The 12364-nt window shown below is 41.6% G+C and overlaps 1 protein-coding gene across 4 annotated transcripts in view; it reads right to left on the reverse strand.

Annotated features, from left to right (window-relative positions):
• Positions 1-12364, reverse strand: part of porb (P450 (cytochrome) oxidoreductase b) — a 28722-nt gene that overhangs the window by 2274 nt on the left and 14084 nt on the right. For all 4 annotated transcript variants that reach the window (XM_072668912.1, XM_072668911.1, XM_072668913.1 and 1 more), the window contains 13 exons: positions 12153-12201; positions 11731-11859; positions 11057-11206; positions 6825-6949; positions 5996-6085; positions 4543-4641; positions 3339-3455; positions 2751-2869; positions 2065-2246; positions 1640-1789; positions 1269-1536; positions 270-415; positions 39-124 (listed from right to left, as the gene is read on the reverse strand). In XM_072668912.1, the coding sequence (XP_072525013.1) occupies positions 39-124; positions 270-415; positions 1269-1536; positions 1640-1789; positions 2065-2246; positions 2751-2869; positions 3339-3455; positions 4543-4641; positions 5996-6085; positions 6825-6949; positions 11057-11206; positions 11731-11859; positions 12153-12201 (1710 nt within the window). The remainder of the gene's footprint in view (positions 1-38; positions 125-269; positions 416-1268; positions 1537-1639; positions 1790-2064; positions 2247-2750; positions 2870-3338; positions 3456-4542; positions 4642-5995; positions 6086-6824; positions 6950-11056; positions 11207-11730; positions 11860-12152; positions 12202-12364) is intronic.

Here is a 12364-nt window from a genome sequence, read left to right on the forward strand (position 1 = left end):
ATCATACTCCATGTGACCCACCATCTATGGAAACTCACCCGCAGATGTAAATGTGTGCGTTGTCTTTGTGAACCTGCCTCCAAATGTCCTCCTTATTGTTCTTCAGGAGATGCTGCACATACACCTAGAGTTATGGAAATAAAACCGATGAGTCGTACATTTCGGAAGCAAATTAGGTTGGGATTCAGTTTGGGGTGACATTCGCTCGCCTGACACAAAGTTTAGCTCAGTTTCTGGCAGAAGCTCAATAAGATGCAGAACGGCAGTACCTTGTGTTCTTGGTCCCTGGAGAAGGCAACATTAAGCTGCGTCAGCACTCCGTCCTTCTCAAACGTCTCCAGCTCCTCCTGGTACAAGTAGTCTTCATTCTTGTGACGACAGCCAAAGTACATCACAGTCTCGCCCACTTCCTTACCTGAGGAGAAAGTGGGAACAAACGGATGAGCTCATCAAATAATCTGAACTAAAGCTAAAGTGAACACACCGTTACAGGTGTAGCGTAACAGTTCTAGCTATTAGTTTAATAAATCACACTTTAACAGTCAATTTATTTAAAATATTAGTATAAAACAAAGCTAGTTAGTTATGTTTGAGCCAATAATCTTAAAATAACGGTTGTTTTAAACTGCATTCTTTACTACATCAACGTTGACATTCACACCGACCCTTTACCACAAAAATCTTACATCTAATGATAGATGCTCATATTTCTCATTTTCTCAACAGATGGCTGTAAACATTATTAAAATTAGTTTGACTTGTTTTAAAGTAATTTTATCCAGAATTTTTTTTATTCTCTTGGCAAACATGTTTGCTTTAAGAAATAGCGCTAAATCTGTAATGGATAAAATTCAAGTTTTATAACTATTTTTTTTACCCGATTTATCCTCCAACAGTCTTGCAGCCTATTTGAAATTAGATATTTCTGATTTAAGATTTCACACCAGACATAGCTTTTGCAGTGTTTAAGCAGCACATCTCAGCTACTGTCATGCAAAACCTCATGTTTACAATTATTTTTACAGAAGATTGGAAAAAAACATACTTAACTCTTAACGAAAATCAAATTATTTTTTATATCAATATAGAGAATTTCTATTGGCTCGTTCATCATAAAATTGTGACCCCGTATAGAGAACAGCTGCCAGATTCACAATAGGTTAAAAACTAAAATCAGACAAAAATGGATTTGCATGACAGCGGCAATGTGCTAAGTTTAGACCATCTGTTTAAAACAGAAGTAGTTTTTTTGGTTTGTTTGTTTATACCTTGCTCCTTGAGCCAGGCACGTTCCTGAATGAAGCCCATGAAGGGAGCAATGCCTGTGCCTGGGCCCACCATGATGACTGGGTTGCTGGCCTTGAAAGGCAGTCGAAACTGGGACTTGCGGATGTACATGGGAACAGTGGCCTTGTGTCCATTGTCGGTCGGCACTTTGCTCCTCAGCCAGTTGGTGGCAACACCCTTGTTGGTGCGGCCTGTCTTTGTCTTGTACTCCACCACCACTGCACAAATGTGGATGCTGTTTGGGTGCACCTGCCACAAGAGGGTGCTGTTTAGCAGCAAGTGTGACATAGCATGACCTAATGAACACTGGCACGTACGCAATGGAGGAAGTGGAGAAAGGTTAAAGGCTCACCTTGGAAGAAGAGGCGATAGAGTAATAGCGAGCCTGCAGACGAGGAAGAAGCTCGCACAGGTGGTCGATGGGTGGCCGTAAGGATGGTAAATCTTCCAGAATAGCCAGAATGTTCCTGCACGAGTCCAGAACCCAACTCTGGTACAGCGCCTGAACGGGAGCAAAATAATTAATTAACAAAAACCCTATCAGGGTTACTTTTGTGGTCTGGGTAACCCAAGTTACAACAGTGCTCCCTCTAGAGCAATTGACATACACTATGTCCAAATGTGTGTGGACAGCCCTTCTAATTAATGCAGCTACTTGAAGTTGCACTCATTGTTTAAAAATAAAACCCTGTAGCTGGCTATTCTCACAACAATCCTGATGAAGCGCATACTTTAGCCCATTCAGCTAAAAGGCAGAAGGCAGGTGGTGGTACATGCCTTGCCCTCAGGTGAAGAGGAAGCCATCTTGCGCATGTTCTCTTGGTCCTTGGGGTCGGTGGCGTACTGGGCTAGCTCATACAGGACGTTGGTGCGTGGGCAGTTGGTGATGTCCAGGTAATGAGTGAGGGCTGTGCGGTATGTGGTGGGGCACGGGAATGGATGCTTCTTATTGGACTCCTCTGAAAAACAAATAAATCATAGCTGATTTAGCTGTACAGAAAAAATACAGACGTGGGTAGGGTCTGTATGAAGAGGGTGGTAGGAACTAGCTGCATTTACCCAAATAAATTACGCCTTACTTACATCTGCACTGCTTTCTGATTGGTCACATCTCTCACATGGGAGCTTTAGCAGTTTATAAGTGTGCCGACTAAAACAAAATTTAATTTCTGAGCACTTTTCTGGCTGCTGTACAGTTCGGTCACTTTTAGGATTTATATTTATGGTATTTAGGGTGCTAATGACCATTACTAAAGGCATGTTTACAGTGAGGCGGCTACTCTGCTTACATAAGCAAATTGTACACACTTGGCACCCAGGGTCCTCAGATCAAACAAATCAAGGATCAGCTCATATGGAAGCATTTTGTGAATGAAGTCACCAACATCAGTCAACGTTCTCACAGACATGTGCTCAGACCAATGACTCAAGGTGGGCAAACTGCTCAAGGTCAGGTTTCATACCGTCGAGGTTGTTTAGGGAGATAACGGTCTCAAGGTCCACGCCAAGGACTTCCCCCAGCCTGTTCACGATACTGGAGTCATTGGTGGGATACACAGCCACGTGGTCTCCTGATTCATACCTGGTTTGGTGAAGAAAATTCCAATTTATTGTTAATTCCACTTAAGGTTACAAAAGTTGCCAACATCACACAACACACATCTACCTTATCTAAACATTTACTACCTATTAAGATAACGCAGCACAACAAACAGAATCCAGTGTAAGCTTATCACCTTCCTGGTGTCCATCTAGGTGCAATGTGTAATACAATTTATTACAATTTTTGATATTTAGTTATAACATGTAGTCATAATGTAAAAAAAAGAAGAAGAAGTGAATATAAATCCAGTATAAAGGAGAAAAAGAGCTTCTCATTCTGAAGAAAGTAGTGAGATCTTGTTGGTGAGCTAGTCTGAAGAACAGAGCTCGGTTCCTCCAGGTTTCTCCTGGACGCCCCCCAGTCCAGCCAGCATATTATTATTTATCAAGAGATATCCTTTTACACCTGCTGTGAGATTAAACAACCGTTGTAACTTCAGACAGGTTACCTGATCTTAGACCCTGTAATGTCCAGCTCCAAGTGCATCAGGTGTCGGTCACCTCCTTTGTTGAGCTTGCGGTTCACAGTGACAGGAGCCAGGAATGGATTCTTAGAATCAAAAGGCCTGAAAAGAGAAAGCGAGAGAGACAGAGAGACTTTTTAATGACTTGGAAGGTGTAACAAAGCATTAACAGCCAGAGGAGCCCATAAACAAGCTCAATATATCTCTATTAAAGCTTAAATATACATATATATGAATAAATAATGTATGAACATGATGGATGCTGCTGAAATGGACTTGTAACACAGAGTGGTCTGGTTCACACCACGGTTGGGACATCACGGTTTGGTACAGGGGGAGGAGGTCATTTTGAATGGAAAGTGGAGCAAGTTACAGTTTATTCCACTTAATGAGAGCTGCTACAGGCACTAGAAATAAAAGGTAAACAGTGATCTATTCACGCTTATGTAGGGCTTATACAAACACTGAAAGACCAGTTAGCAGTTGTGTTGAACACAGATGGAATTTGGCCTCAGCCTTTAACCCATGCAGTGAACACACACACACACGTAAGCAAACACACACAGTGACGGTGAGCACACGTGCCTGGAGTGGTGGGCAGCCATTACTGTTAAGGGCCTGGCTCTAGGGCCCAGCAGTGGCAGCTTGCCGAGCCCAGGTATCAAACCCACAACCCCATCGTCAATGCTCTAACCACTGAGCCACCACTGCCACCACACCAGGGGCTACAAAACCGACGATGTGTTTCGATTTGTTCCCCTCAGGATGTATTTAAACATTTAAAGCTTAAAGCTTTCAAGCTTAAGTTAAACCCTCCCAAAAAAACAGACGACAGAGGAACAGCCTCCTGTGGGAGCCACTTCGAGCCAAGCTTAGCATGACATGTCGCCCACTTGCTAACTACGATTAGCAAGATCCAGTTGAGAACAGGACACCATGTATTCTCTGCAGGACTGACCGTACCGAACCACAACCTTGTGGGACGAATACACGTACCGTTACACCCCTACCAGTATCTCGTCTTCATATTAGTACTGCTGGCTTATCCATTTGTGCTAAATGTAGCATCTCGTTCTGGAGAAACTGTTCTCCAAATCACAATCTCAGCACACAGTCGTGATGACCGGAGTGACACAAAAACAATTTTAGACGCACGTGTGTGTGTGAGGGATGACTGCGTATTACGTACGGTTTCTGGTTCTCAAAGCTCTTCAGGCGTCCCAGCTCTCCAGTGTAGACCTTATTCATATTCACGTCCTCATGGACCTTCAGCTCGTACTGACGGATGCTAAGAGGAAAGAAAGAAATGATAAAATAAATTAAAAGTCACTCATATCTACACTATATGGACAAAAGTATTGGGATATCTGCTTATTGTTTTGTTTGGAGGAGCATTATTGTGAAGATTTGATAGCATTCAGTGACAAGAGCGTTCTATGACCACCATCATTCCAGAGAACACAGTTCAACTGCTAGAGGGTATTATACCCCCTAGCAGTGGCCTACGCCTGGCATTAGGCAGCATGGTGCCAATAGGTTCATGGTGGTCATCTGCTCCAGAGAGTCCTATTCAATTAGCAATACTTCTCCTCTACAGGACCTAGACAAGCTGCGTCAGCAATGGGTGCAACTTAAGTAGCTGAATGCATTCATAAGAAGGTGCCCACAAACAATTGGACATATAAATGTAAGTCTCTGTGTACTCTAGCAGCTAGTACTACGATTTACAGCACACACAGCTTTAAAAAAATAAAAATATGTAAATTTAGACTAATTAAAACGTAAGGACCCGCAGACACCCTGAGAAAGAGCACTAGCTCCTTCACTACACCTCCTCTTAACATTCACATTCAGTAAGTAACTAAGAAACAAAGTGACAAAGAAGGAACTAAAGCGAGAGAGAACTAAAGAGAGTGAGAACGACGGCAGATACAGAGAGATAGAGCGAGAGGTACAGAGTGAAAAATCCCTGTGAAAGAGTTTGGAAGGCTGAGAAACTAAAGGTTTCAAGGTCAGTCTGCCCTGCTCAGCTACACTGCCTTTCAGTTTAACCAGGGAATTCAGGGTGGCCACACACACTTGAGAGCAAAGGACTCTGCAAGAATGTTGAAATGCTGGCAGGAACCCGGCGATACTATATGTATCACGCAACAGGGGTTACGATTCAATACATCCTGATATATTGTGATACTGTGAGACGATAACGTTTTAGTAAAACTGTCAGTATAAAAAAAAAAAAGTAAGAGTTTACATTTTATCCAATCAGAACAGTGGGAGCTAAAGACTGTAGTGCTCTCTAGTGGTCGGGGTTTAAAAACACTACACTAAATGAACCACTGTCTGACACCAATCTGTACATCTAAACCATTCATTAATAATCAATACTGTGTTTCTGAAAAACGATACAGTATTGTTAAGCATAATATCACAATACTTCCATATATCAATATATTGATAATTTCTTAATATCATTACACTCCTAAAAGTCACAGTGGAAAAAGTAGCCTGTTTGAGTCTGCAATATGCAAAATGTGTGAGAAAGCAAAGGAGGAGCACACTGGCAGCAAGAAAAGCTACAGGAGAAACAGAATGAAGAAAGAGATCAGATTATTACAGATTACTAAGACACACGGGTATCATACCTGGACTCTTCTCCAGTTGCCTCAACTCCGAAGTGTTCACACACAGCCGGCCAGAACTGCTCTCTCCACGACACAAAGTCCTCCTCAAGACTACGGATTGGGGGAAAATGATTTTAGGGGACTCATTATAGGCTGGCAGTCACTGGAGCAAAGACATGCCTTTCATTCTGGTGGTTTAAAGCGTGCTGACTTTATTACCTAAACACCTTCCGATTATCAATCCCCTGGCTCCTACTTCTGTGAGATTCTTGGGATGTCTTGGATTTGTCTGATGACTCTTCCATGAAGGTCACATTAGGGCAGGGGAACAGTGCACCACCACTACTGTGAAGGTCAGGGGATCTGATTTGCCTTTCTTGCAACAAATCCAACCAGCAGCCTCTGGTAGGTCTCTGAAGGTTTTCTTGGTCTTCCAGATCTCAGCTTGACCTTCACCGCTCCGGTCTTATCACTGATCATATCTTAATTCCATTAGTGACTGAGTAAACCACTTCCTGAAAACGCTTTACTATCTACTTATAGTCTTCTCCTGCTTTGTGGGCATCAGTTATGGCAAAGTTCAGAGCGTTCGGCAGCCAATTAGAGGAGCAGCATGGCTGCTGATTGTTGGGACACGGTTTGAGGAGTTTTTATACAGTTGTAAAATTTGCATCACCTGACCCCTCTATAACCTGGCCCGAACACAGCCCTAACATGTACTAGGTAGACAGATACTACTGTCAGTCGGCTCAAGCCTAACAAATCATTTCGTCATTGATCAACTCTCTGAACTATGATCCATATCAGGATATGAATAAAGATAATTCAACAATCAGCGTTCTTGACTTACTTGCCATCGTCATCTCCCATGCCCAGGTCAAAGATCCTTTTGGCACCAAGCTCCGACAACCTTTTGTCCACATACTTGCCCATGGCATTGTAATGCTCATACGTCTTGTTGCCAAGCGCAAACACCTGTGTGAATGAGAGTAAGCGTGAGTGAGAGAGATAGTCTTCACCATTATACACTTATTAAACTGTGGTTGGTCCCCCCCCCATTTTTTGTTATTATATTTATTCACTTTAAATATATTTGTGCATGTATTTATTTTAATAGTTTGAATGTATTTGTTTGTTTATTTTATTAAAATTGCATACATATACATATATACACACACACACACACACACACACACTTATATATATATCTCTATGGAATCCGCCAGACTTGGCAAATATCATGTTTATAGCTAGTGGTTTTCATTTCCTGTTCCGGCAATCTTAACCTTGCGCTTCTGCAAAACTACAGACTGAATTCAGAACACCACTTGATTTTATCTAACATTTTAAAGATCACCATGAATTCTTATTATATTTGGTTGAAATTATGTCTTTAATTAAATTATGTTTTAAGTACAGTACAGTATGGCTATAATGCTCACTGTCCAATATATCAACCAAATACTGCTAAACCTGCTAAGTAATATCGAGGTATGCCAAGATCAATACATTTCAGAATAGGACATATACATAATGATCAGCCACCACATTAAAACCACACGGCTGCCTAATATTGTATAGGTCCCCCTCTATGCTGCCAAAAAATAATGACTTTTGACTAGTCAAGGCTCCACAAGGCATTGGTCCTGATGGGCTAGCCTTCCCTCCCTGTGTGATTAATGAATCTTGGGCACCCATGACCCGGTCACCAGTTCACCGGCATGGTTGTCCGCCTTTAGAGCATACCCCACAAGTCTGATGTTTTGAAGAGGTTCTGATCCAGACGTCTAGCCATCACAGTCTGGTTCTTGTCTACTTCTTACGCTTGCCCTTCTGCCAACATATCCAAAACTGTACTTTCTGTCTAATATGTATATCCCTCTTCGTTACAGGTGCCACTGGAACCAGATATCAATGGTTTCCCACTTCACCTGTCAGTAGTTTTAATATTATGGCTGATCATTGTACATGCGGCACAATTTCCAGCCAACAACACATGTCTGACAGGTTTCACAGATTCCATCAACTCAGACGGAGTATAATGAATTAGCCCTTTCCAGTCTGAAGCAGACAGACAAAGCAGAGGAGCGCAGGCATGCAAGGAAAGCAGCCAAGTGGATGGTTTGAGATTAAGGACTGTTTAACTTAAACTCTCTGAGGTATCAGCAAGGGGAGGCAAACAAGCAAGGCCAGCGTTTCAGATACCCAGCCAAACCCCTTCCTTTGTAGCCCGACTTCAATGAGCGCTGCCCATCTCTGCATGCTAATGCATTCTAGTGCACACTTTCATGTGAGGCGCAACTCTGAGCCGTCTCACAGCAAAACACCACACAGGACAGAGCAGCAGCAGCAGCAGCGGTTTTATTGCCGCCCTCATGCTTACAGCACAAAGTAACCTTTGTAGAGACGGGTGGCAGGAACACCCAAAGAACACGCTGTATCATTTGACAGTAAGCTAAAGGTGAGCAAAAATTTGGACCCTGTCACCATACTCAACCTGCCCTTTCACACGCTATCGAGTCACATGACGAGTGAGCTTCTGGACTCATGTCTGTTTTGCAACGCATCAGCAAAACCTATATATTTGCTAAGTCACGAAACGCTCCACACAAACTGCTTAGTCACGGGAACAAGAAAAGCAGAAGAGGGAATAATGCACAGATGTGCAATCCTGCTGGTCAGTGTTATAAGGGCGCTATAAGCGGCTGTAGGTGTTTTTCTGCCAGCTTGCCCAAGCCACATTTCTCAACACTTCAGTATGACGTCATGACGCCCACTGTGTCAATGCCATGTCACTGTGAGCTGTTGTGTTTCGGGGGAAAAGCACAAGGTTACCGATGGTCACTGGGGCTTCTGGTCAATTCCTAAATGGATTGCCTGTTTACAACATACTCTGGTGATTCATGCTTTCCAAAAGGCCATAAACTGTGGGCTTCACAACAAGACACAGGGGGTGGGGGGGTGGGGTGAGACCAGAACTACACATAAGCGCTGAGCGATTTGCCAACATTGAAACGTGAGAAGTGGAATAGTAATGAAGAAGAAAGCCTTAAAGCCTTAAAATACTAAAACAAAAATCTAGAAAACCTCCCTCGCCGCTTACTTTTCATGAACACTGTGTACTGCCAAAAGAAAGTTCTTGTAATCTCAGGACAAAGCATGAAATTTCACCTTAAGCTTGTCTAATGAAAAACATGGATCTCCATTTTGTCCATTTAAACTCAGCAGCAACTTACATACAGTGTGTGTATATAAAAAAATAATAAAAAATTATAATACAATATATATTTATATATATTATATATAATTATATAACACACACACACACACACAGTGTGCAGAATTATTAGGCAAATGAGTATTTTGATCACATCATCCTTTTTATACATGTAGTCCTACTCCAAGCTCTATAGGCTTGAAAGCCAACTACCAATCAAGTAAATCAGGTGATGTGCATCTCTAATGAGAAGGGGTGTGGTCTAATGACATCAACACCCTATATAAGGTGTGCTTAATTATTAGGCAACTTCCTTTCCTTTGGCAAAATGGGTCAGAAGAGATTTGACGGGCTCTGAAAAGTCAAACATTGTGAGATGTCTTGCAGAGGGATGCAGCAGTCTTGAAATTGCCAACCTTTTGAAGCTTGATCACCGAACAATCAAGCGTTTCATGGCAAATAGCCAACAGGGTCGCAAGAAACGTGTTGCAAAACAAAGGCGCAAAATAACCCATGAATTGAGGAAAATCAAGCGTGAAGCTGCCAAGATGCCATTTACCACCAGTTTTGCCATATTTCAGAGCTGCGACGTTACTGGAGCATCAAAAAGTACAAGGTGTGCGATACTCAGGGACATGGCCAAGGTAAGGAAGGCTGAAAAACGACCGCCTTTGAACAAGAAACATAAGATAAAACGTCAAGACTGGGCCAAGAAATATCTTAAGACTGATTTAAGGTTTTATGGACTGATGAAATGCGAGTGACTCTTGATGGGCCAGATGGATGGGCCCGAGGCTGGATCAGTAAAGGGCAGAGAGCTCCACTCCGGCTCAGACACCAGCAAGGTGGAGGTGGGGTACTGGTATGGGCTGGTATCATCAAAGATGAACTTGTGGGACCTTTTCAGGTTGAGGATGGAGTGAAGCTCAACTCCCAGACCTACTGCCAGTTTCTGGAAGACACCTTCTTCAAGCAGTGGTACAGAAAAGTCGGTATCGTTCAAGAAAAACATGATCTTCATGCAGGACAATGCTCCATCACATGCATCCAAATACTCCACAGCGTGGCTGGCCAGTAAGGGTCTAAAAGAAGAGAAAATGATGACATGGCCCCCTTGTTCACCTGATCTGAACCCCATAGAGAACCTGTGGTCCCTCATAAAATGTGAGATCTACAGGGAGGAAAACAGTACACCTCTCTGAACAGTGTCTGGGAGGCTGTGGTCTCTGCTGCGCGCAATGTTGATCGTAAACAGATCAAGCAACTGACAATCTCTGGATGGAAGACTTTTGAGTGTCATGGTAAAGAAAGGTGGCTTCATTGGTCACTGATTTGTTTTTGGTTTTGTTTTTAATGTCAGAAATGTTTATTTCTAAATTTTGTTATATTGGTTTACCTGGTGAAAATAAACAAGTGAGATGGGTATATGTATGTTTTTTTTTTATTAAGTTGCCTAATAATTCTGCACAGTAATAGTTACCTGCTCCTAAGATAGCCAAATCTAAAAAACCCACTCCAACTTCCAAAAATATTAAGCTTTGATATTTATGAGTCTTTTGGGTTGATTGAGAACATAGTTGTTAAAATAAGAAAGACACACACACACCCCTGCATGACATGCTTTTGGCAGTAGGGTGTGTAGATGGCGATCCCAATTTTCTATTCCTCAAACCACATTAAGACCATAAAAAGCTGCTTTGTCTTGATCTTTTTGTTCTTTTGGCATGAGAGTCATGAGAGAGTGTATTAGGTCAATAACATGTTGCTATGTTGCCGTTTTAATGTGTTCAGCCACGTTTTCTTAAATGATTAGCATTACTGAATGTCTGCAGTAACAACGATGCTCCAGAACTCGAGAAACTTGCCGTGTAATTAACTCCTTCCAGGTCAGCGTCGCTCTCCTGTAACCAGTCATAGAAGTCCTGGGCATTATCTGTAGGGTCTCCTTCTCCATACGTAGCCATGCAGAAAATGGCCAAGGAGTTGTCGATCTCTTTCAAACGAGAGAGTTCACTCTGAAAGACAATTAATTAATCAATCAATAAATAAATACAAATACAATAAAAATAAGTGACTCTTTAGTGAATCAATATTCAAAACATAATAGAATATTTAATTAAATAATTAAAATGTAAGAATATAAATAGTCAACTAGAAGGTCACAGCAGGTATACTTATAGAGAACTCAACCTCAATTAGAAATGACCACGACAGTTTCTAAATTGTTGTTAATCATAGTAAATAGTTTTTTGGCATGCATGAGTTAACACTGCTCAGTCAGATGCAAAAGCAAACGCTGGTCCCCACAGACAGAACAGGTCTGGCACAAATTTGCTTTTAAACAGATCAGCTACAAAAAGAACATGAGAGAACATCTTGCCTTGCCAAGTAATTAAACACCACACAGTGACCTGGAATAATAATGACTGACTCGGATGAGCTTAAACCGGCTGGTAGGACACAGTACCACACAGTACCATTAAAATGATATAAGGTTTTGCAACTGAGAGTGGAGGGCAAAACTGCATTGTGATATTACCATGTCATATTCCTCTGGATCTGCTGCCATACCCTTCATGCCATAGCGTTGGGCATCTTTAGAGAGCCTGTTGGCAAACTCTTCGCCTGTGCCTGTCTGCGAACCATAGAATACCACAATATTCTTGCCCTGGAAATTATAATAAAAACAGAGGGTTAATACAACCTTGCTCAATTCTAACAAATACATCACAGCTGGGGTAATGTTATGTCTGTGATTGGTCTCTAACTTCACTGTACTTTCAAGCTTAACTTCAACAGAAAACTGTTCGGCTATTAAAAGTAAATGCTTTGTTGTTATAACAGCTCAGTGTAGAGGATTTGAGTAATAAACTTGCAAAAATGTCAATGAATAAAAATCTAGACAACAGAAAAAGAACTAGTTCTATTTTAAAACAAAACAATCTGAATATTTGTGCTTACTGTTTTCTTCATCTTTTCAATGAAACTGGTTTCTCTTACAGCTGGAGCTCTGAAAGAAAGAATCAGGGATCAGTAAAGCTGTGTATTTTTATATTAGTTATCATATTAAGAGCTATATTCATAAATGTTGATACAGCATTTGATTAAAACCAATAACAATAGAATCTCTGCTATTGAGGCAAAAACTGGCATTATTACACAAGTCTAAAGAG

This window comes from Salminus brasiliensis, chromosome 23 (genome assembly GCF_030463535.1).
Source record: "Salminus brasiliensis chromosome 23, fSalBra1.hap2, whole genome shotgun sequence".
Lineage (NCBI taxonomy): Eukaryota > Metazoa > Chordata > Actinopteri > Characiformes > Bryconidae > Salminus > Salminus brasiliensis.